The 24,834-nt window shown below is 39.7% G+C and overlaps 1 protein-coding gene across 2 annotated transcripts in view; it reads left to right on the top strand.

Annotated features, from left to right (window-relative positions):
* Nucleotides 1–24,834, top strand: part of ACOT12 (acyl-CoA thioesterase 12) — a 32,524-nt gene continuing 7,690 nt past the window's right edge. Inside the window, exons 1-12 of one of the 2 annotated variants that reach the window (XM_075020635.1) lie at nucleotides 1–207; nucleotides 3,487–3,556; nucleotides 7,740–7,800; nucleotides 8,859–8,960; nucleotides 11,009–11,141; nucleotides 13,048–13,198; nucleotides 16,582–16,701; nucleotides 17,157–17,243; nucleotides 18,097–18,247; nucleotides 20,014–20,069; nucleotides 20,450–20,510; nucleotides 21,998–22,081. In XM_075020635.1, coding sequence (XP_074876736.1) covers nucleotides 75–207; nucleotides 3,487–3,556; nucleotides 7,740–7,800; nucleotides 8,859–8,960; nucleotides 11,009–11,141; nucleotides 13,048–13,198; nucleotides 16,582–16,701; nucleotides 17,157–17,243; nucleotides 18,097–18,247; nucleotides 20,014–20,069; nucleotides 20,450–20,510; nucleotides 21,998–22,081 — 1,209 coding nt within the window. In that variant the 5' untranslated portion in view covers nucleotides 1–74. The remainder of the gene's footprint in view (nucleotides 208–3,486; nucleotides 3,557–7,739; nucleotides 7,801–8,858; nucleotides 8,961–11,008; nucleotides 11,142–13,047; nucleotides 13,199–16,581; nucleotides 16,702–17,156; nucleotides 17,244–18,096; nucleotides 18,248–20,013; nucleotides 20,070–20,449; nucleotides 20,511–21,997; nucleotides 22,082–24,834) is intronic. The other variant, XM_075020636.1, reaches the window with a different exon arrangement.

Raw genomic sequence — 24,834 nt, 5'->3', positions numbered from 1 at the left:
GGCCCGAGCCGGCGCTGCCTCTCCGTCCCCGGGCGAGCCTCGTCTCGACCGCTGCCCTCCTCGCTGGCGGCGCCATGGAGCGGCGGGGGGCGGCAGGCGGCGATGTCCGCATGTGCCAGGCCGTGCTGCCGGCCCACGCCAGCCACCGCGGGGAGCTGAGCGCCGGGCAGCTCCTCAAGTGGATGGACGCCGCCGCCTGCCTGGCAGGTAGAGGGGCGGCAGCGGCGGGGCAGGGAGGGCGGGCGGGCGGGCGAGGGTCGCCTCAGGGCGGGCGTCGCCTCAGGGCGGCGGGGAGAGGCGGCCCCGCCGCCGTTCGACCCGGGGGCCGCCCCTGGGCAACCTCCCTCACCTCAGAAACGCGCCTTAAACTCGCAGGCTGTGCGGGGACAGGGTCTCCTTGGCTGAAAACTGGTAGCCCCCTCCCGGTGTTTGGCGATGACAGGCGAGGAGGAGGAGGAGGAGGAGGAGAAACTTTGCCCCTGGGGAGCTGGCGGGGGAGTGGGGGGCTTGAGGGAAGGTTTCAGCCGGGGGGAGTGTGTGAGACTTGGGGGTTCAGATTAGGAACAGGCGTCAAGGGAGTGAGGAAGCTTGTGGGGCTGGAGAGGAGCGTCAGATCTCAGGGGAGAGTGAAGACGGGGCAGTTGGGGTGAGGAGAATTGAAAAAGAGCCGCGGAAGGGAAAAAGAGAAACACGAGAAGGAGGAAAAGTGCTAATTTAAGAATACTGGCGCATGGGTGGAAAAGAATAAAACAACCGCAAATCCAACCAGCGTGCAGAGGACTCTGTGTCTGGCGTAACTCAGCTTCGAAAACTTTTAAAATCTCCTCAGCTAACTTCAGGAAGTGAAAGACACATCTAAAGCACCAAGAAAACCCAAGGCTCTGCCATCTCTGCTGACAGTGAACTCCGTTTCCAAGCACGGCTGCATACATTAGCAGTCCATAATGAGCCTTGCGGAGAATAGCGGGTATATTTGGGGAGCTCATGTCTGGATGGCGTCTCCACGCGACGCAGTGACCGTGGTGCGCTCGCAGTGTAGGTGTGTGCCATGCTCGGTGCAGCTTTACATAACCCACTCTTCTTATATAGAAAGAGTTGGGATCCTGGAGAACTTGTCCCACACAATAACCCAGAAACTACCTAGCATGTAGCAACTTCCCAATACGATCACACCTTTTTTTTTGAGACTTATTCTAGCACGAAGGAGTCATTTGATTTCAGCCCTTCAGTGATTCACCCCTTAACAGTGCTCTTTGTGGAGGGACTCTGAACTGATCTCAGCAACCCCTGAACTCAAGTCCCTGCTCTGAGGTGGTAGAGCCCCAGCTGTTAAAACCGGTTGTCCTTTCTCCCTGGACTTTAGTTAAACTGTGATGATCTTCATCAGCTGCAAATCTGCTCCTTTTCATAATTGCTTTTACTTGGTTAGGCTTAGGGCAGCAGCAGTAATTCACACCACAGGGCTAATCCTACCACCCACAAAGAATTTTTAACATCTTTCCTCGCTTTATTTTTTGTGACCAGCAGGTCAAGGGACCAGCAGGTCAAGGGAGGTGATTCTGCCCCTCAACTCCACTCTCATGAGACCCCACCTGCAGTACTGTGTTCAGCTCTGGGACCCCGAACATAAGAAGGACATGGACCTGTTGGAGCAGATCCAGAGGAGGGCCACAAGAATGGTCAGAGGGCTGGAGCACCTCTCCTGTGAGGAAAGGCTGAGAGAGTTGGGGTTGTTCAGCCTGGAGAAGAGAAGGCTTCGGGGACACCTTATAGCAGCCTTCCAGTACTTGAAGGGGGTCTGCAAGGAAGCTGGAGAAGGACTTTTTACAAGGGCATGTAGTGATAGAACAAGGAGTAATGGCTTTAAACTGAAAGAATGTAGATTTAGATGAGATGTAAGGAAGAAGTTCTTCACTGTGAGGGTGGTGAGGCACTGGACCTGGTTGCCAAGAGAGATTGTGGATGCCCCATCCCTGGAAATGTTCGAGGCCAGGTTGGATGGAGCCTTGAGCAACCTGGTCCAGTGGAAGGTGTCCCTGCCGATGGCAGGGGTGAAACTAGACAATCTTTAAGGTCCCTTCCAACCAAAACCGTTCTATGATCCTATGATAAACTCAACATTCCAGGCAGGGATTTGTTTGGCTTTACCATCTTTCCCCTGCATTAGTGCCAGCTGGTGCAGTTGCAAGTGCCTGGGCTTTGCACCTTCCTCATTTCATATCCTGCTGCTTTAGATGTGATCCACCTGGCTGTCTGCTTCCTCACTTTTGAGACTATTTATGACTATCACCCTCTTACTCATCACCTTGCATTACCTATCACTGTGGTGACTCCAGGCTCTTAGGTGTCAATGACCTCTTCCCTTTCATCACAGTTTGCTGTGTTTCTGATAAGTGTCTTCATGTGTGTTACCCTCATATTTTCAAAAGGAACTCCTCAGATACTCACAATTCCTGCACCATCCTCTAATTTCTCCAAGCTTTTTCTTGCGATGCTCACTGAAAACATTGGGCTGCTTGGGAGTAAGAACTTCTGCCTGTTGTGCAGCATGATTTTCTAGGTTTCCTGTTAGTCCTCTCTTTTGCTTCTGACATTCAGGAAACTTTTTGGAGTAGGGGTTCCCTGTGTTTATACAGCTCTTGATGTGGTGGAGATTTAGCCTCTGACTTGGAACTCTAAGTGCTATGGTCAAATAAATAGTAAATCACAATAACTTGCTGTGAAAAGATAACTATTGGGCTATTAAATATTAACAGTAAAGAAGAGGTTTACCTTTTCCAGATTAACTTGCATAATTAATACAAATAGGGTGCATTATTTTTCATAGCCAAATGCATCTTGGGGAGATGAAGAACACAGTTCTAATTTTGGTAAAAATATTGTACAATAAGTAAATACTTGGTTTTGATTTTTTAAAATCTTGTTTGTTTTTTTTTTTTTTAATTCCTGCATTTTTAGTCCAGCACTGAGGACATGTACTTAACTGCTTTCCACTGCTGTGACCACACTAATAAGCCAGCAGCTCTTTCTCCTGTGTCTGAGAATCCTCAAATGACGTAAAACTTCCACACTGGTCTAACATAGCCAATATTCATGACATCCTCTTTTGAAGGAGATTGCTGAGATTTCCATAGGCTTTTTAATGCTTTGTGACTCTTTTTGTCCTGCAACATGCTTGTTAGTGCTCTCTTCCTAGAATGTTCATTTTTAGAGAAAGGCCTTAAATAGAGCTTTTCAAACTGAGTAGGATCATTATCATGATATACTCTCGTCTCCTGATGTTAACCTTATTTCATAGTAAATATTAACTTTAATCTTATTTAGCTTCTTTTTTTCTAAGGTGTCCACTGCAGATTTGCATTAGGGTGATCACAAAAAACTGGCATCTACTGTGTTTCATCTCTTTCTCTCATGCACAAGTATATAGGTGAATAGCTTGCTGCAAATGCAATGTAGTAACTGTGTGTCCATATGTCTCTTTTGAAGCTGAGAAACATGCTGGTGTGTCTTGCGTGACAGCATCTATGGATGACATACAGTTTGAAGAGGCTGCCAGGTACAAAACCAGCTAACAACAGTCAAATGTTTTCATTCTAGAGATTCTTATTTGGCAGAGTTAAACTGAGGCATTACAAAATCTGAGATAGCAGGCCAATGAACTCCGCAGAGTCACAGGGTTAAGTCTCAAAATTGTTCTTTTCTATCTGTGATAGCCTGACCCACCTATTAAAAAGATCAATTTCACAGGTGCAAAATAAACTGTAGTTACTTTGACTTGGCAACCTAGATGCCAGGTGAGAAACTGGTGGCCCAGTGATCTTTGGCTCTAGTTAAAGTGAGTGCTGCAGGCCATTACTTATCTCTGTTAAATAAGAAATACATACCTATAACAGTTATTGTATGAATTTTTTATTGTTGCAAGTGCTCTTTCAGTTTATTTCTTGCCACCTCTTTCTTTCAGCTCTTTTAAAAAAATGCGTTCATGTAACAAAACAGAAATGTTTTGCATTTGTGATCACCAAATATTGAATGAGTCTACAAGATTATACAGGACTTAATTTTTGTTTTACCAATTTTTCATGATTTTCCAAGGGATAAAAGACACTGTAAGAGGAAATAGCGCATTTATTCCTAAACCATATCTTTACAGAAATGTAACGACATGACTTTTTAGTTTTTGTGTGTTTTTACACCTTGCAATCTGGAAATTAATGAGTGTTTAGATGGGATGGACCTGGTTACACAGACCAATGCATGTGCAGTTGTCCTGACTATGAACCAAGCGACATTGCCTGTCAGATGTACAGATGATGTCAGTTTAAAACTGTTTGCAGTACATAAGTGTAAAATAAGCATCCACTCACACTTCTGAACAGCAATTTTTTAGAGTGGTGGCCACAGGGATGAGAACTAGAACCAGTAACAAAGAAGTGAACATGGTCATACTGAATCTAGAACTCAAGAAAATTTCTTTGTCTGTTTTACAAAATTAGTTTTAAAGTGTTTGTCCTGCCTGTAATTGTTTTGTTTTTAATTTTGTCCTTAGGAAAAAAAACAGTCTGTGAAAACTCTAAACAAAGAGTCCTATAAATTAAGTCAGGGTAATGTTTTCCTTTCAGGCATAGTATTTCGGACTTAAGTAGCTTCAGAACAATTTTCTCTCTTGTTTCTGAGAGCAGAACAGAGCTGCTAAAATATAATGAAAATACTTTTCCTTCCAAATTTGTTTCTGTTTCTAGTTCTCCTTCCACTTGTGGTGCCAATGTTTCATTTTTAAAAAGAATATAGAGTACAAGCATAGTAACTGTGAAGTGGTTTCAGTAATTATTTTTCAGCCTCAGGTCATCCCTAACATCCTGTTTGTAGCTTACTGTGTAATTTCCTAAATTTTGCCAGAACTTGTTGATTATACAAATATCTTGCATAAATAAGAGAGCTCTTGTATCTCACTCTAGTAAATTAAAAAGGTGTTTTGTAAGTTACCTGCTGTAAGGTTTCATTTACCTAACTCAGGTTCCCAAATGTTCTGTAAGGATTAAGTCTTCTGTGCATATTTCTTTTCAGTTGACATGGAAACAGAGATTTAAAAAAATCTATATATTGCAAAACTCAGTTTTGTGCTATGATAACAAATAAATCCTCCTTCTTTGTCTTTTAATATGCAGCAGTTCAGTGGTAGTAAGAACATCCGATTTTAAATTACATTTATTTCAATTTTGTTAGTGCTCCATATGTGAATCATATTCAGTTCATTCTGATATATTTCAAAAGCTTTCTGCCAGTTACAAGTGAAAGTGTGGTGTTCTGTGACTTCTGCTCTTACCTATCTATCTAAATGCCCAAGCTGATCAGCTCTCTTGGCTTAAATAAATCAGTTTGACCAAAGTCAGAATACGTGATACAATGTAAAACATTTCATTTTGAAACTGGAAGTATATGAAAAGACTTTTCCCTATCATACCGTCTGACCGTCTCAGTCTGACATCTTTGTTTTCTGATATGGCTGTGGACCCCAGGGGACTAGGCTTTTCTGCAATGAAATGTGAGTCCAGCTGCATAGACTGCTTGGAGGACCAGTGGAGATGTCAGTTAGGGAATCTAATGTCTGTGAAGTCCAAACCTGCCTTACTGCAGGACTGGCTTCTCAGGCTGAGTGAGATCATGTCCAGCTGTGTTGTGTTGTTCCCATCCTGCAGTTTCCTCAAAGGCAGACAGACCCAGACTTACCTCTCTCAATCTCTCTTATGCAATGTTTTCATGCAGAGGAAGAGAGGTGACCGGGGAGGTGTCACTGACAAAGGTGAAATAAACTATCTTTGTACAGAAGAATAGCACCCTGCCAGTAAGCCTGAGATTGAGACCTCTGCAGTCTCTGCTGGGACCTCATGGACAATCCAGCATCATGATGTTCTTGGCAGGGACCATGATGTCCTCTACAAGCATCTGTAGAGACTCTGAACTCTCCCTCTTTTAAGGAAAGCCTCACACTCACTGTCAGCATGTGTCATGTTCAACCATAGAGTTTATCTAATGAATGTATTCTGTCTTTTTTCACCTTGTACTTGTCATTACCTCTACTGCTGTGTTATTGTAATCCTCTTGGGAGTGTTATGACAGAGTCATAGATACAGAAATACAAAGTCTTCAGAAGTGTTTCAAGGTACTTGACTGAGTTCTGTCTCTAAGCTTTCTAAAGCCTTTTCACAAGACTGTAATGTTAACTTCTTTTCCAAGCTTAAACATAAATATTGTGTTATTGTTCTGAACACATTCTCATTTTTGTAAATGAGCTGGTGGTTCCCTTTTAGCTGTGCAGTTTAGAGCTATTGCATTAATGATTGTGCTTTTTCTTTGCAATGAATGATGGAAAAACTGCTTCTGAATATGTTCTTCAAAGGCTAATGAGCACTGTGTATCTGCAGATGGTCTTAATTCTTTCCTCTAACCATTTCTCCCCCATCTGCTCAATGGCTTCCACTTGTGTTCTTGAATGTGAACAAGAAAGAGAAGGTTTCTGTGTAGTTGGTTGTTCCTTTCTGATACTGTAAAGGAGGAGGTTTCCTGTTCCCAATTCTAGTGTTTGGTAACAATTCATTTGAAGTTCTGGCATTGAGAAAAGCAATTAAAGAAAAGCCTTACCTTTAAATGTCAAAACCCTATTCATTAAATAATGAAGAAATGATAAAGGAATTTTTTTTTGTAAACTGGGGTCATAACTGTGCCAAATCCTTAGATCTAAATGCCTATTTCATAGGTACTCAAGTGGTCTGAGTTATATTTTGCAGTCTCAGATGTAGCTAGCTGCACTTTGCCTGCTTTGAGACTGATCTTTAGCAGTTGTAGGTTAGTCTAAATTCCCTGAAGGCAGTGGCCTGATGCCCAGTTATTTTGGCTGTGGTTCTGACTTACCATGCACATCATGTCCTTTTACTGCTCTGCTCAGTAAGACGATTTTAGGTAAAACTGCCTTCTTTCCACCCTTTCAGCATTGCCTTGTGTTAGGGTATTAGGGGTCTGAAAAGAAGGGTTACTCTTGTTATCAACATGTAACAGGTACTTTAGAAATTCCAGAAGGAAAGAAATTATTTTCTTATTTAAATTTTATTCTATGTAGGTAAAAATGTATAATCCTGTTTAGGTATTCTATGCAGGTAAATGGGGAAGAGCAGTTGTTCAGAGATATGCTGTTAGGACAGAAGCAGCATGCTGCAGCCCTGTTCTTGGCCAAAACTTGGAAAGTGAACTCTTTCCCCATCCTTCAAGGATGTCAAAGAGCACTTTTTGTCCTGGGATTATTTCCTCACATGCATGTTTCTGTATGCTAGAGAAATCACATGGAGTATATCTTGTGTGGTTTTGCAGCTAGGTGTACTCAGTGATTTGGTGTAACTCATAGCAAGATGTGCCTTTGAACAAAAGCAGAACCTAGGCCAAAATTTCTTGGGGGACCTGGGGCCTGGAGCACACCTGACGTCATACAGACATCAGCAAGGAGAAGGAATGCTAGTATTAAGCTTATGCAGTTTTCTGAGTGACTAAAATAGTTATTGCACATGAATGAAGTCTGACTGATGCATAACAGTGATAAACCTTTTTCAGTGCGTTTTCAGTAAAGCATGGAAGATACAGACTGATTAATGAGATTTACTTCACTACTGTTAAGAATACCTAGAGAGGCAGGTTCAAGCCCTTATTAAGCTGCATGATTACATACCATAAGATGTTATTCTTCTTAACAGGGTTGGACAAATTATTAGCATCAAAGCAAAGGTGAACAGAGCATTCAAAACCAGTATGGAGGTAAGAGATCATCAGTCTTATTCCTAATGCTATTTAAAGAGGAGAGGTGGGAGGAGTAGAGGAATGCAACATGGGTCCAGTCTTACTTGTTTCAGAAGGAGCTTTGTGCAGATATCTAAACAGTAACACTGCCTAATGGAATTGTGGTTTCCTAATGACTATTATATTTGCATGTTTCCTGTAAAATAATCCATGTCAAAGTAGAAACTGGACCCTGAAGCCTTAAAATCTTTGACAGGTGTAATGGACAGGATGGGATAGGTGGTGTTGGTCCAGTCCAAAGCTATTGACCTCTAAGCAGTCTTTGGATCAGAGCTAGGATCCACTGAATAGGTAGAGTTCTAAGTATTTTTGAAACTTCTGTATTTTGAAATACAAAAATATTTATCTCAGGTGTATGCATGTTCTTACTCTTCATATTGTAACAAGTATGCAATGGATTGCCCAATCACTTACTTGAAATAAGAATTGAACCTTAAGGGTACTTTTCTCTGCATTGTGGCCAAGTCCAATTCTCATTAATATTAATGAAAGTGATGCATCTCATGGACAATGTATTCCAAAAGGTCCTAAAAATGAGAAAGAAATCAGAAACTTTGATGTATGTCAGGCCTGTCTTACAGGATCAAATACAGTGTTTCACCTTCAAGTGTTTCATTGTGGTTTATACATTCATACAGACTTTTTTGCTCATACAGATCTTCAGAAAGATTCAGATGGGGACTCCACATGGCACAAAAGTAAATGCAAAGAGATAGCCATAAAACTAAATCTAAGTGTCTTTCCTATTTTTTATTTTACCCTCCAAATGATGCTAAACATACATACACAGTTGTTGTACTAGAAAGATTTTCAGAGCTCAGCAAATATTGTGATGTTCTTATGTGTTCAGAGATGTATCAGTGATAGCAAGAGCAGTTTTTTTACCTTTTTTCTTTTAGGTTTAAGAGACTGGGCGTGATTAATTTGATAAACACTGCACCATTTTGTCTCAACTCAACTGACAATGATGTAAATACCTTTTTTGTCTCCTTCCTCCACTACCTCCTTCCTTGTAGGTTGGCATCAAGGTTACAGTACAGGATGTTTTGACTAATGTTGAAAAAATTGTGAGTGTGGCATATGCAACATATGTAGCCAAACCAGTTGTTGGTGGAAAGGTATTCTTTCTTTTTTCTTTTATGCTTGAAGTTACTGGGACTGAGTTTCTGTGAAATAACCCGACTTTTCTGGTTGTGAAACACAGGAAAATGCTCATACCTCTTTATTCTGATCAATAATAGGAAAACAGCATGAAGTCCAGATGTTAGGAAGATACTTCTTTTTTCCACACCTCTGCTCTGAAATTGTTAGGCTGTTTTATTGTTTCCACTTCCTCTTGCACATTTGCTAGGAATAGAACTTGTGTCTTTGTAAGGGCTGCAATTTTGACAGAGGCAAGCACTGGAAGAGAGATCCCTGTGAGTCTGCATCTTCTTTCTCCTTTTCAGAAACTGACCCATATACATCTTGAAATCTGCAAGGGTGTCGGGCGTGGGGTTTCTTTATCCTTCACTCCCCCCTTTTGAGGAGATTGTTCAGACATCACTGTTCAGATAGAAGACTTTATTTTTAAGCTAGCTTCCAATCTAAATTAATTCTTTGCTGTTCATGTTAATAAGTTTTCATGCCAATGTTTCTTCTCCCCAGTGTTTGGCTCCCCAGAGGTATTAGAAATCAGTCACATTACTGTTTGGCCTTCACATTTTTAAAGTTTTAAAGTTTTCATATGAGAAAGGCCAAATATTCCTCAGATCCTCTTAATAAATTCTCTTTATATGTAGTATTTGACTTTCTTGAACATAAGTGACTAGAATCATATATCTGACTTACCTGTCTCATTGAATGTGTTATAACAGTGCATCTGCCTTTTTAACATCCACCGCAGCTTGGCAGAGAGCAGTCATCCCATGAGCAATTAATGTATCCAATCATTTCTGGTTTCCCTTTTGCAATGATATATTACAGTTTGCAGAAGAAACGGATTGGAACAGTTTTACCAAAACTAAAGCCCAGCTGAAAGCCCTATCTCTGAAAGGTTATTGGCTGAATTGATTACCCTGAAAGCACTAAAGAATTGGAGAAATTAAAGAACATTTTTTCAAATCCACTCTTCTGAACAACTGTTGCTAAAGTTGTGCAGAGAACAACAGTATGCACTTACTGTCTTAATCTTTCAGCTGGGCCATCTCCAAAAAGCTAGGAAGCTCTTGAGGAGGGCCAGAAAAGAGGCAAGGAAACTGCAAGAGGATTTGAGTGAAGACTCAAAGACTGAGAAATACTAGCAGCACCACTGCAGGACACAAAATGTTGAATTTGTCTGTGTTGCAGTGCTTGTGCATTATTTTAAGGTTTCTGAGGGTAGACCTGGTAGACAAATCACACAAGTGACTGTTCAGTGGCACCTCTGCAGTATTTATCTAAATGTAATAATTTTCTTACGCCACTACAGGTTTGGATTCAGTTTATCATTGAACTGACATACATAGGAATTTGCACTTGAGGGGGAAGAATGTCTGATCTTGGCAAGAGAAGCATGTGTGTCTGGGCACAAGTAGCATTTTGGGCATAAATGTATAGGGTCTGAAGCTGCACCAAGTGCTGAGTGTTCACGTGTTTCTCCAGCTCAGAAGACCAGGGCTTCTTAGCAAATGGGTCCTCAGATAGATGGAATAGGATATGTGAGTATGGAGTGAATTGTGAAAGAGGGAGCGAGCTATTTGTGTAGTTAGTGGGAGTGGGCTCTGGGGTACACTTTCCCATAGACTACACCACTGATCAGTGTGGCTGGATTATTTTTCTGATACAAAAATTCAATACTCAAACCTTCATATTAAGATCTTATTTCTTCTTTTTTTTTCTTTTTTCTATTTTTCTTTCTTCTTTTTTCTTTTTTAAATGAGAACTCTTAAACTGAGCGTGATCTCACGGACGTTTGTATTTAAAAGCTAAAAGCACTTTGTCATTGAGTTTTAACAAATGATTCTGAAAGGATAATGAAGAATCTCTTGAACTTTAATGCTGCACTTGTTTGTATTAATAGAACTTGTCATCTTGGACAGTTGATAGCAAAAGGTTGTAGAAAATGCTGATGCCGTTTTAAGTTCAAAGTGCACTTTGTTATGGTTGTGGCATTCAGAACATTTTTTTTTTTTCTTCATTTGCATAGATTGAACTAGAACCTGTAAACCTTCTGTCTACAGAAGAGCACCTGGAGCACACCCTGGCTATTGAGAGAAGGAGAATTCGACTTGGCTATGAACAGGTCTTTCAGAACCTAATGCAGGAGAGTAATAAGGAAGGTGATTATTGTGGTCAGCGTAGAAGACAAAACAAACGACTTACGGGCAGCTGGAAGGGAGGAAAATAGCAGACAAAATATCTGAGTAGAGCTCCTTGAGGTGGTGGTATGATGGAGAAAAGCATGTGCCAGATTTGTGAGGGTGTGTAAGACAGTTATTCTAATAGAGTGGTATTTCTTTGTCTTCCAGAAATTCCAGATTTAAAAATGCAGGATTGAAGGCGAAGCATGCATTAAATAGATGTGAAATGCAGATCTTCATGTAGGTTATATGTAAGGTTTAAGTGTTCACACAGGACTTTACAATATGGTAATAAAGTCCTGTGACACTAGCTGTAGTGTAGATAGAAGGATAAAATTCAATCAGGCTTATGACTGTGTCTTTGCAAGAAAGCACTAAGAACTATTTATGTCATAAGATCATTCTCAACGAGCAGGAAAACTTCATTACATGGAGGTCAAAACAGGTAAAAAAAAAATTTAAACTCCTCATGACCAAATTGGAAAAATTGAGCCAAGAAACAGGTTCGTCTTTATTTCTGATAGTAATGTCTATTCTCAAAGACAGTTGTGCTCAAAAGTTGCTTTGTTGCCCTGCAAAAGAAATTATTCACAACAGTTAAGAAATATGCTGATATTTGGAAAATCTGAGCTGTAACTCTGTATAAACAACAAACATTATGTGGTTTTACTGAGGAAAGATGAAACCTGTTGTAAATATAAATTCTAGTCTTAATAATTTAATAAGACTGTGTAGAACTGAAGGGACTCGTTTGCTACAAGCAAACAAGTTATATGTCTTCATGGTAACTGTCTCATGGGAGACAGCTTAATATCATGAAAGACAAATCAGAGGTTGATGATTTTGGTTTCCACTTCCTTGCCTGGAAATTTCCTCGAAGGATCTTATCATTGTTAGCACCAATTCATGTCCTTAAGGAGACAGAACAAGCAAAACAGGGGAAGAGAGAAGAACATACTGCATGTAAAGGTAGCAAAATAGGTATAAGTCATATCCAGAAAGTGAAGTTTGTCTTCTGAGTGGTTCTTATGCAACAACTTAAGTAGGTCCGAAGTGCAAGTTAGTCAAATGTGTCCACACATTTATATTATCATAAAGTTAGTTAATTATGGCAAAAGTCAAAAGTACAATTCAGGTCAAGTAGCTTCTAGCACAGATAAGTACTTTTAAAATTACTGACATCATCTCAAGCCTGAATCTGTTCTTGCAAAATATAACTGAAAAAACCAAAGATTAGAGTGAGGATGTGTGGCTAAACATTTGAAACTGGAATTGGAAATGCTCAGATAATGGAGGTTGGTTACTGATTCAGATCCATATTTCTGATTTTTGTGTTCTATATTGTCTCTGGTAATCACAAGATTTGTAACAGGTTATGAAATAATCATGTCATACTCTAACCTTAATTAGACACATTTGCACAGGTGCCCATCATACATGGTACTCAAAGTCTATGAAAGGCATTTGAATAAGTGATAGACTGCTCTGACAACATCCGTTAGAGGTCATGCATAGCAACCATGAATAATTGCAAGCACATGCTGAGGCTGTTGGCGGCCTGCATTCACAGCTAGCCAAGTTTCACAGTAACTGCTTCTGACACAGCTTCTTTAAGGGATATAGCGAGGGCTGAGAAGAATCACTGTGCTGTGATAGACTATAGGGTGCACCATCCCCCACCTCTTATGTCTCTTGGAAGAACAGAGCAAATCTTCAGACTCTTGCTTCCCTTGCAAATAACAGAGGTCTTCTGTGTCTTTCTTATTTTTTCTTCTTTTCATTTTGTCTGAAGCAAATTGCATGCTTCAGTAACTGGGGGTATTTTCTTCTTGGCTGTCAGTTACTAGCTGAAATAATTCATTAATACATTGCTGCCATATTTTAGATACTTTTGAAGAGGAAGATGCAGTTTCAACTGACCTTACTCATGTACAGAGTATTGAGCTTGTCCAGCCTCCTCACGCAAACCATCATGGAAACACTTTTGGTGGCCAGATCATGGCTTGGATGGAGACAGTGGCAAGTATTTCAGCAAGGTACTTCTCTGCCTCATAGTCTTTGCATATGGTTCTAAATGGCTGTGATTTTAATATTAAGGGTTTCACAGGGATTTATTTTATGAAAAATACAGACCTAACCCTTTGTGACTTTTCTTCTGCCTCAGATTGAAGGAGGCCTTTGAACTATTTATGTGGTATAGTTCCCACAGCATGCCACACCACTGTGGGAGTCAAATATTATTCTTCTGTTACACATACAGACCCTAAGGCAAAAGAGGCTATGTTATCTTCCTGAGAATCTCTGCAGAAAGTCATCATTGGACATAGAAATAGAAACTTGGTCTCCTTGTGGTTGGTGCAGCGTTTTAAAAGAAGAGTTACTTGTGAAGTTGGGATAAAACCAGTACTGACCCTGTATCAACTGATATCCAAAAATGAACAGCCTTCTAAATGTTAGTCTGCAGATCCTTATGCCAGAAGAAAGACTAAGTCAGAGAAGAAGAATCAAAAGAAACAGGTTCTGTTTTGTTGGTGAGCACACAGAACAGATGCATAACCTTCAGCAAGTCACTTAACCTTTCAGTCTCTCTGAGTCCTACGTCCTATAGGTTGTAATATTTTTAGCAGTATAAAGGGCTCTGACATCTTCAGGTAGTGAGTGCAAAGTATTTTTGTGACACTGCTTAGTGTTGCTTGTTGGTATGGCCTAGACATATAATCATTTAATTTCTCTTCCCCTGAAATCAAACCGTTGTTTTTCTCCCTCCTTGTTCTTGGACACTGCACAAAGCTTCTTTGTAAGCAGCTCTTGAGTTTCAGTTTGAATTCTCCTTGCATACCAAGTGACCTAATTCACTGCAGGGATATTAGATATGTTTTTGCTTTTTAACTTTAATAATTAAATGACTTCCCCATTCATTATTCATATAGTTTTGATTTGTAGCCAGTAGTTGTACTGATAACAACAGATTTTCTGTAGTGGTTGTAGAAACAGCTTGTTTTAGTAACATTAGAACGCACTGACCTTACCCCAGTGTGTAATTTCATTGGCTCTAAAGGGACTGTTTCAGATTTTGCTATAATATTTACGTGTTTTCATTTGATATATTTTACCTAGTGAGAGTCACATTTAGCTTTAAAAAAAAAGAGAAGGAAGACATCAGCCAACCAAGTACTGAAAAAATTTTCTTTGCACTAATGAATGTCAAACGTGATTTGTCATGTTGAAATTTTCAGGAATAATAGCTGGTGACAGAGGCTTGTTGAAAACAGAGATTTTGTAGTTTATGCTTGAGAAATAGCAAGTCTCGCTACAAACCTTTCATGAGGCCACTCACAATTAGTCCTGACCTTTGAAGGTGCCAGTTAAGAGTTGCTATGGCCACAAACTCTGATGGAGGAACAGATGAGGAGGGCTAAACCTTGACAAATAAATTTCTAAGGGCATTTTAAAGGTTATTCACGCCGCTTCTCCCCTCTCCCGTCTCCCCCACTTTTTTGGCTGGACAGTAAATGAAAATCTTGCAGATAGCAATATAGCCATTTGAACATTAGTAATATTAGTTTGAACTGGATCTGAACATTCTTATTTCTTACACTTGCAGTAAAAGAATTCAGGGCTTAGTTTTCCAGGAAAAATTGAATATTTAGGCCAAATTTCTGGTTTGTTCCATCTCTTATTTTCAATAATATTGTGTTTGCATCTTTATAGTGAACATTGTAAATAAGATCACCATTTAGCATTTTAAATCAGAAGAGCAAATTATTCTTAATGAAATTACAAAGTCATTTGAATGTATTAGTCTATTAAAAAGATGTCCTAGTCAATTAATTACCTACAGATAATTGTGTGCGTTTAACAATACTGATAACATTAGTTTGCAGAGTGCAGTCGAGTCAGCTAGGAATGCTACAAAATTGTATTTTCAAGTTTAAAAACTGCGCAATGAAAAATCTATTCTCAGATGTGCATATGGGATTCTTATTGAGGAGTTTTGCATACATGCATGAGGATAGAGCATGTTTTTTCAAAGTCTAAAAATAAATGGCATTATTATATATTGTTCCCTATTCATGTGGTGCACAGAGATCCCAGTAAAGAGTGGGGCTTTCACTACATTTAGAACTGCTGAAGAAACCTAATTTTTGCCCACTCTGGAAGGCTTGCAAACTAGATCCCAATTCCGCAAAGCCTTAAGCTGTATCTGTACAGCAGATTTTTTTCTGGAACATCTGTGAGGGTCAGAGAAGTGACTAGAATTCCCTAGTGTAGATAACACATTATTGCAAAACTTTTACTTTAGCAGTGTAGCTGGGTTTGATCAGGTGCATATCTGTTTGTCCACTGTACTGGTCCAAAGAGCAGCTTCGCTAGTCTGCTCATGGAAAGCATACTTGGCTGGCACAGACCATATTCTGTACTAGACCAGCAAAGTTTTACCAGGGTGGCTACAGGCTATTTCACAAGCAGTTCAAAGAGATCCAGTAGGACAACCCAGCTGAACCTAACTACGTGTAATTGAGCACAGTACAGGATCAGATCTGAGATAAGAAAAGACAGGTAAGTGGATGCACTATGCAATTGGAAGGACAAAGGGAACAGAGTTCCTAAGCTTTGTGTGTTTGTAACATACTTTTGGGCCCTCCATTCTTGAAATTTAGCCAACAGTTCTGTGTTTCTGAATTGATGAGTGATCAGTTCAACATCTTTCTATCCCTTTGTATGTGCAAAGATGAGTTTCCCAGCTCAGCACCAGTAACGAACTGCACCTAATATAGTAAACAATACCAAATTAAAAAAAAACACAAAACCAACTATGCATTTGACAGTTATATGAGTAGTTTTTTATTCTTATTTCATATAATACTAGCAGAAAACATCTGACAAACAAGCAAAAAAAGTACCAATACTAAAAAGAATAGATAGATGACATTGCTCTGCTTGAACGCTGTTTCTGGTCCTCAACTTTTCTGCTCAGGTTTCTTTTAATTGTTTAAAGGCTTTATGATCTGGCATTTTTACGTGCTGAGCAATATCCTACTCCCCATGCAGTCATATAGAAATTAATGAAACTCTGTGAAGTAAGTGTTTACTCTGTAGGTAAGGGATTCGTGGTCTGGCTCCAAAAGAAGGTAATATCAAGCAGTGAGAATTAATTAGTCCATGTTTGTAAAGTGTGTTGAAAATGAAACAGCATGACATAAGTGGTATTATTATGTTTGAAGCTCAAATTATATGCTCCTGTAGCTGAACATGTTAACTGTATTTCAGTGGGTTATGGAATAAATTAGTGTAATATAGTTATCTTCTAGGTTGTGCAAGCCTTGTTGCTCTAATCACTACCCACTTCAAACCTAACAAAGGAGGTTCTTTAACTCAACTGTATGTTTCGCTCTGTGTCTCTTGCTTTCTTTTTCAGCCGCCTTTGTCATTCATATCCCGTCTTGAAGTCAGTCAATATGTTTAAATTCTGGGGACCATCCGTCGTGGGTGACCGCCTTGTCTTCAATGCAATTGTGAACAATACATTTCAGACTAGGTAAAGCTCCTCATCTGCTTGTCTTCCTTGACTTCTCCAGCAACAGCCTAGCTGCATGTTTCAGGTTTCAGCTATCAGTAGGATTTGCATTATTGAATGAATTATTTTTCAGCTGGAGCTTTGAGGGATATACCTGTATCTGTAACTATCTGTCTATATATGCTTTTTTTTTTTCTTTTTCTCAGTGAAAGTTTTTGAAAATTTATTCTCTGACTTTCACTCTCAATTTAAAGATAGTTTGTAACCAAATCCCAATCCTGCAAACTCAGACCATAAATATCACTTGGAAATTCAGGGATTTTCAAGGGATGAGTTGGTCCCACAGCTTTGATTCTTCAGAATAATCCAGCTTGCTGCCAGGATCTTCCTGTCTTGGCATCCATTGACAGATCTGGGTTCTATTTATTCCTGGTTAATGGCAAAATTCATATTTTGTTTTGTTTATTTCTTCCCAGTGTTGGTTTCGGTGTATGCAGAGGTGAAGCTTTGCCAGTTGCAGTTTGGAATAAATGGCTACAGCCCAGGCTGAAATTTTATCTTTAGTTGAGTATATGGTCACCGTAAGCATGAAACATAGATTTTGGCACACTGAATGCCTGGTCCTGGAATTTAGTGGTGTGGCTGTTGTCCAATCTTACACAGATCCTGCTTGCTAATGGTTACTCTCTCTTTCTCTCTGCTATGCATGCGCTATCTCCTCTGCAGTTTTAGGGCTACTATTGTGTTTGCCTCAGAGAGAACAACTCTCCTGTGACCTTTAGCAAAGGGATAGCACCTCTCTGCTAGACTGTTTTGCCATCTACAGGAATAGCTCTTTGGGCCAACAGATGCTCTGGTTATGCCAGGGATGTGACACAATTTATGTGGAGCCCTGCTCCAACAGGAGAACGTGTCCAGAAGTTTCAAGAGGTGTAGCAAGACAAGCCACGAGAAAGCAGAAGCTAAAGTAATTCCTCCTCCAAATTCTGTACATGTGACAGATGTTATCCTGGCATTGCTGTTCTATGGCTGTTTTCTCTGTAGGTATATTTGATCCCTGCAGAATGCTAGCAGGGCATGAATTACCTTCATACTATGCTTCTGCTGAATGTCAAAACAGTATCATCTTGTTCACTTTTGCTGTCTGTTCTCACAGTATGCTTACTGGTGTTCATATTTCGCTATTTAGCTCAATTTCAGCTCTTTTTATTAATGTTATTTAGCTAGTGCCACCCTCTATTTTATTTCTGAAATGTGTCTGTTCAGACTGAGTAATTTATTTTGTATGCTACAGAAGGTATTTCAGTCAGGCTTCCTGCACACAGGAAGGTGTACAGCTGCCCTTTTTAGAATGTCTCAGGGCTGCTCCTGCATCACTTGTAGTAGTTCAATAATTAATTTAAACTTCTATTTCAGTGTGGAGGTTGGTGTCCGTGTTGAGGCTTATAACTGTGAAGAATGGATCAAGGACCAAGCACGGCATATTAACAGCGCGTTTCTCATTTTTAACACTGTAAATGACAAAGGAGAGCTGCTCACCTTCCCCAGAATCAAACCTACTACAAAGGTCAGCTCTCATCCTCAGGAGTAGGATGAATGCATACATGAGATTATGTGGTCCAACCCAGCACACTGCGTGTCACACAGCCAGCCACTATAACCTTGCTGGGAAAGCAAGGACTGAACAGGGCACTGAAATGCATCTTCTTGCAGAAGAGAAAATCTCTGAATGAGATGTTTGCCTTTGAGTGAGAGATTTGCCATTGTTAACTTCAGTCACCCAAAACTGAGAGGTGTAGTAGAGGTAGTCATCATTAGAAATTCTGTAATTAGTTGATGGACAGGGAAGAAGAATCTGCTTTTTGCAGATTTTTGCACCTGTCTATATCTGTCTTGTGCAATCTCCACTATAGATGAAATTCCTAAGTGTTCAGTAAATAAAGTTATTTTTATGAACCCTTAATGAAGATGAGAAATAGAGTTAATAGAGAAGTCTGTAGGAATCAAATCCCATGAAACAGGTGGGCTTTCCTTTCCCTTTCCTTTTCCTTTGACATGGAGATCTCAGCATGTGTTTCCCTGAAAGCAGTTCATGAAGCACTTGGAGCAGTTTGAATACTGTTGAATTATTTGCTGTGATGTCACTTGTCATTAACCTTACTGCTCCAATTATGAGATTCTTAGAGAGCCAGCGCAGTCAGAAGTGAAATGATTATTTAACATCAGTGAACTTATATTTTGTAGGATGGCAACTGGACAAATAAATCAAGGTGTCCTATGTACTGGCTGAGGCAGTAAGGTTCACTACTGCCCATTACAGGCTGTTCCAAGAGGAAAAACTGACTCTTCCTCTAAAAAAAAAAAAAAAAAAAAAAAAAAGCCACAGCAGGTTAGCTTGTGTCAGAAAAACAGTACTTCCCTTAAAGACCTGCTTAGAGGGGCATCCACAAGTTGTGTCACGATAAGAACCTGTACACCCATTCCTTCAGAGTTAAGGAAACTGGGAAAATTAGTATATGTTCAAAGTACTTTAAACTTTCAGTGGTCATTTGACTGAAAGTGACAGCTGGTATGGTAGTGCTCTATAAAACAGACAAGAGATGTCTTCAAAAAATTTTATGTAGAACTTGGTTTAAAGAAGGCTGAGATGCACTAATCTGGAGATTCTTCTTGTTCCAGAAGCTACATGTCAGTTCTTAAAAGCTGAGGAAAAGAAGCTTTTCCAAAGTGGCATATCCTTCAAGATAACAAGTCCTCTTGACCTTTAATGCAGTTTGGTGTGGTGTATGCTATTCGGTCACTTTGTGCTTCAAAAAAAATCCACTCTGGCAAAGTAATAATAAGGGAAGCGAAAGACTTGCCACCTTGGAGGGCAGATTGCATCTTTTTGCACAGTGCTTGCTCTGTGTCCCAGATCTGTGTGCACTAAAATATGAATTCTTACATGCTTCCTTTGTGCTTTGAACATCAGATGATGATGAATTGGATTAATAGTTTATTTGGTGGGTGGCATATTTAGAAAGAGTAGAATGTGTGTGATGCACTGCCCAGCTGCCATGGGTTTAGGACCAAAAAGTGCTAGAAGTATGCTACTGTGATACAACTTTTTATTGGATTGCTTTTGCAAATTTAAGGGAACATTGTTAACTCAAAAGTAAGCCACTGGCTCAGGTTAATCTTGGGAAAGGCCGATGTACAGAGTACAATTCTTTATTTATTAATAGTACATCTCTGGCATTTGTCCATCTGTAAGAAATAATTTTTAGTTGTCTTTTTTTAGACTGTGTCCTAAAATAATCAGATGTGTTACTGTCTGGTTTACTTTTTATAAAGGATGGTATGAGGCGATACCATGGAGCTATTGCCCGAAGGAGAATTCGACTAGCCAGGTATAGTTGGGTTACAAGGAGAACTTGATTTTGAAAACTTAATTTTTTAATTTATCCTGTAAAAAAGTAATCATTTGTTAAGTAGTCAAAGTCTCCTCAAATGTAACTGTTACGTTGTTTAACTTTCTGAATAATTTTGCCTGAGTTGTATTGAAATTATTAGAGGCTACTTGTCTCAAAAATACTTTGCTCTACAGGTTATTTTGTTTCCCCATCTTTCTTGGGAAGTAAAAGGCCTGTCTTGCAACCGGAAATTTATAAAATGCCTGTAAAGTGTTTAAAAGACACTTAAGCCTATGAAATTTATTGTTTCTAGTATATATAGAAGAAAGTGTAAAGAACCAATTCATGCTATTTTTTTCTTTTGAATTTTGTTTTAGAAAATGCATACTGTCTGCTAATGAAGACAAACCTTCTGATCCCTGGGAGACAAGCAACCAGGTAATCTGTAGATCGTGCCCTATTGTCTACTTGCTTAAAATGTGTGTATTTATACACTTTTTGGGTGTGTAAAACAGTTGTACAGGCTGTATCTGTTTCCAAAGTGGACCTTCTGTATTAAGCATTATGATAGTCATTGAAGAATGGATAAATGTTTAATAAGATGAACCTTTTTTTTGTTCTGAAAAAAAGAGAGTAGCTGCTTCACTATGGATTTAAGAGTAAGTTTCGTACAAAACATAAAAAATGTCTTTAAGATAGACACCTTTAAGAAGTGGTTCCTTAAGCAGCGAAGCAGTAACGTCTTCTGCAGATTTACATCCCAGTGTCTCCAGGTTTTAAAAAGCTGAATTCTCCTGTAGGAGAATTAGTTTGGGTTTTGGGTTGGGTTTTTTTTTCCTTTATCCAGCCACTGACTTTCTCAAAAATTGCTGTGAGGAGACCATTTATTAAATGCTAATAGGCATTGCAATACCAACAGACAGATGAACGGTGAAATAGCGTAAACTTTGTTCCTACAGGAAAGAGAGGTGAAAACATATGTCCATTCCTAGATACTCTGCATCAAGGGGTACGTGTTTCTGGCTTGGACATGCTAGGCCATAGAATGTAATGTGCCTGTGTCATGAAATGAATAGTGATGAACTTGAGTTTAGGTGGACTTATAGACACCCTAAATATTGTGTCAGTGTCAAATTTTTGTAGTTAAATTTTCATTGCATTTAAGATCCCAGTGGCTCCCAGAAATTTTACCGAGTCTTCTTCCATTACATGAAAAAATAAATAATTGAGAATTATAATGCAGGAAGTTATTTGCTGTTAACAGTGGCATCTCACTGTTTGAAGCAGGATTTCTTTTCTGCAAAACAATAAATATGCACACAGTGATAAAAATGGCGTACTTACTTAAGATTTATTTAATATTAAATTAAAACCTGTCAGTAAGACTCTCAGGCTGTATTCTCTTTATACAATGGTTAAATGAGAACTCCATCCACTGTAGTCAAGCATAAATAATGGATATATTTTTACTTTCTCTGCTCTGAGCCTGCTGTGTAAAGCAATTGCCAAGACAGACTGCAGCCTGATAGAAATGAAGAGGTTAATTTCCTTATAGGTTTTAATTACTTAGGAGGAAGATGGACAAAACCATTAATTTAGTGGTCTGAGAGGTTACCCCTATTATCTCTCTGGTGGTCACAGTTTTTCTGCACTGCTTTATAATTGGAGAAGCCGAAAGTAGTATTTTGTTGTTGTTTAATTAGGGTTGTTTTGCCAACAGCCATGTGAGTACATAATCTAGCTATTGAAAGCATTTAATTCAGAAACTATTGGACTGTTTTCTGGAAGGAAAACACTTATGGGAAAAACAATGGCATTTGTTTGCAATTGAGGGGTAATGATAGAAAAAGACCATCTCATTTCTGCAATGTTCAGTGAAATGTACCTTTACCCCTTCATTTTCAGAAATGTATCTTGCATTTCAGGCATATGTGAGTTACAGCAATATAGCTGCACTGACACACCTAGCAGCGAAACCAGGATGGGAAATAACCAGTACACTGGATGATGTAAGTGCATAATTGTGGCATAGCTGCATGGCCACTTTAGTTATGTTTCTCCCTAAGAGTTGGACGGAGAAAAGCAATGTTTTACATTTGTAAATAAATATACTGGCTTGGCAGTGTTTGCTTTTACTGTGGCTAAGGCCGAAAACCAAAACTCCCAGAGTTTCCGTGAAGTGTTGCAAAGCAACCTCTGATTGTCCAGAGTGCTGTGCAACCTGGAAGTGCCATGGAGTTCTTCCTAAGATGGTCTGAATGGCTGGCGAACATGGGACTTGGGATCCCAGAAGGGCGGGCTTGCCACCAGTTGATCAGTTGGGCTTGTTGAGCAGCACACAGGAGATTGTAGAAACACAGACAAATCCATATCTCATTTCTGTGAGGTGTTTTCTTTGCCACAACTGACTTGCTTCTGTGGTTTTGCCATATTGTTTGATTGCAGCAAAACACCAAACTTGGACTTCTTTGTTTAGGCAGTGCTGTTGACAATCTGTGGGGCTTTTCATGTCACTGTGATAAGCAAAATGTGTGCCACAGTCTGTAATATATTGCCTTTACCAGCTTTGCAGCATGGAAGATGTTTCTAAGTAGCAGGCGTTATCTTGTGATAGTTCCAAGTGGACACTGCCAATTGGCAGGTCGCAGCAATTTGTATACCATATTTTTCAGTCTCTGTCTTCTCAGAAGACCACTTGACTCTTTTTCTATGCACGTTTTTCCTTTCAGATGTTTTTCTTTCTGCCCTTTTTCTATTAGAAAATTACAAAAGCCTGAAAGCAAAGCACCTCTCTGTTTATCAGTCAGTGTTATAAGCTCAAAATCAATAAGGAATCTTGTGTAAGCCAGTTTCAAGATAGGAAGATGCTATTAAGAAAACCAGTAGCAAGATAATTTAGCTGGGAAAACTGAGTTTTAACCTAGTTGCAGAGCATGTTTTCCAAACTGTTGAGAGAGATCTGTTAAGGTTTGGTTTCTGAAATATGGTTAGTGACTGGCAGATTACTTTAAGATCATGTAGATTCAGAGATATTTTGGGACAAGAAAAGATTGTTACAATCTTTTAGTCTGATCTCCTGCATGTCACAGGCTATGAAACTTCACTTACTGATTCTTGCATCTAGTGAATAAGCTACTTGAGTAAGACGATATATCAATTATAAGGAATTCCAGTGATGGCATATCTTCCAGTTCCATGTGTAGGTTGTTCCAGTGGTTAATAAATTACAGTAAACATTGCTGTGCCAAATACATGACAGACAGCACTTATGCTGGAAAAAGCAAGCTTGAACAATCAGACTGAAACGTCAAGTGTTATTTTCAAGCCTCTGCTAAAACTGTATTATTATCCATGTGAAACTTCCTTTCTGCATCTACTGGGACTGCCACAATCTCAGTTTCTTTCTTAACCCTAAATCATAGAATCATAGAATCATAGAATCATTTAGGTTGGAAAAGACCTTCAAGATCATCGAGTCCAACCATTAACCATGCCCACTAAACCATGTCCTGAAGTACCCTGTCCACTCGCTTTTTGAATACTTCCAGGGATGGTGACTCAACCACTTCCCTGGGCAGCACATTCCAATGTTTGACAACCCTCTCAGTAACAAAATTTTTCCTAATATCTAACCTAAATCTCCCTTACCTCAACTTTAGGCCATTTCCTCTTGTCCTATCTCCAGCCACCTGACAGAAGAGACCAACACCCACCTCACTACAACCCCCCTTCAGGTAGTTGTAGAGAGTGATCAGGTCTCCCCTCAGCCTCCTCCAGACTAAACAACCCCAGTTCCCTCAGCCGCTCCTCATAGGACTTGTGCTCCAGGCCCCTCACCAACTTGGTTGCCCTCCTCTGAACACACTCCAGCACCTCCATGTCTTCCCTGTAGTGAGGGGCCCAAAACTGAACACAGGACTCAAGGTGCGGCCTCAGCAGTGCCGAGTACAGGGGAACAATCACCTCCCTGCTTGAAACCTGTAATAGAACCAGCACCAAATGTTGTGAAGAAATTACTTCATAAAAAGAAACAAAACCCATGCACTTTCTGGACGCCATTTTAAACCAGCATGATGTTATTTCTCTCCCTCAGCAAGCCACCAGGTACCTTCCAGTATTACTGGAGTCTGGAACTTTTTCCCCTTTTTGGATATCTTGAAATAGTCTTGATAGTAAGATCTGCCTCTAAGCCATTGAGGCCTTATCTGGTAGATAATATTGAGTAGCTTTTTCTAGCTGTTCTTTCACCTAATTGAAGCAGGTATCTGAAATCCAGCAAAATCTCAGGCAGGATGTAGGATGCAAATCACACTGATGCTGTCAATGGGTGGAGAGTAGCCATTGTTCTGGACATTTGTGCATTATCTGGCATTGTTAATCATTAGATATTCCTTAAAGAAGTGGCAGGGATCCAGGGTAGCGCACTACCTTCTTTTTTCTGGAAGGATGTATGCAGTGAACAGTGATAGCAAACCATACTTACGATTGTAGGCTGCTTCAGTTGTTGTGTCCCACTTATTCCATTAGGAAGTCTTCTTGCTTATATAGTATTTACTTGCAGGCACAAAGTAGACTGCTGACAAAGTGTGGATGTCAGCAGTAGGCAGAGGGTACATTTGTCGCCATGTGTGACTGTATGCTTACCTCTAAATTAATGCACTAGGTGGATCAGATTTGCTCTTTGGTAAAGAAAGTGAGAATGAAACCTATCTTGGACTTTACCCATACAGGTCCTCCTGTCAAATTTAGATGTGTGCTCAAG

Source organism: Buteo buteo, chromosome Z, assembly GCF_964188355.1.
Source record: "Buteo buteo chromosome Z, bButBut1.hap1.1, whole genome shotgun sequence".
Lineage (NCBI taxonomy): Eukaryota > Metazoa > Chordata > Aves > Accipitriformes > Accipitridae > Buteo > Buteo buteo.
This window is presented reverse-complemented; position numbering and strand designations above follow the sequence as displayed.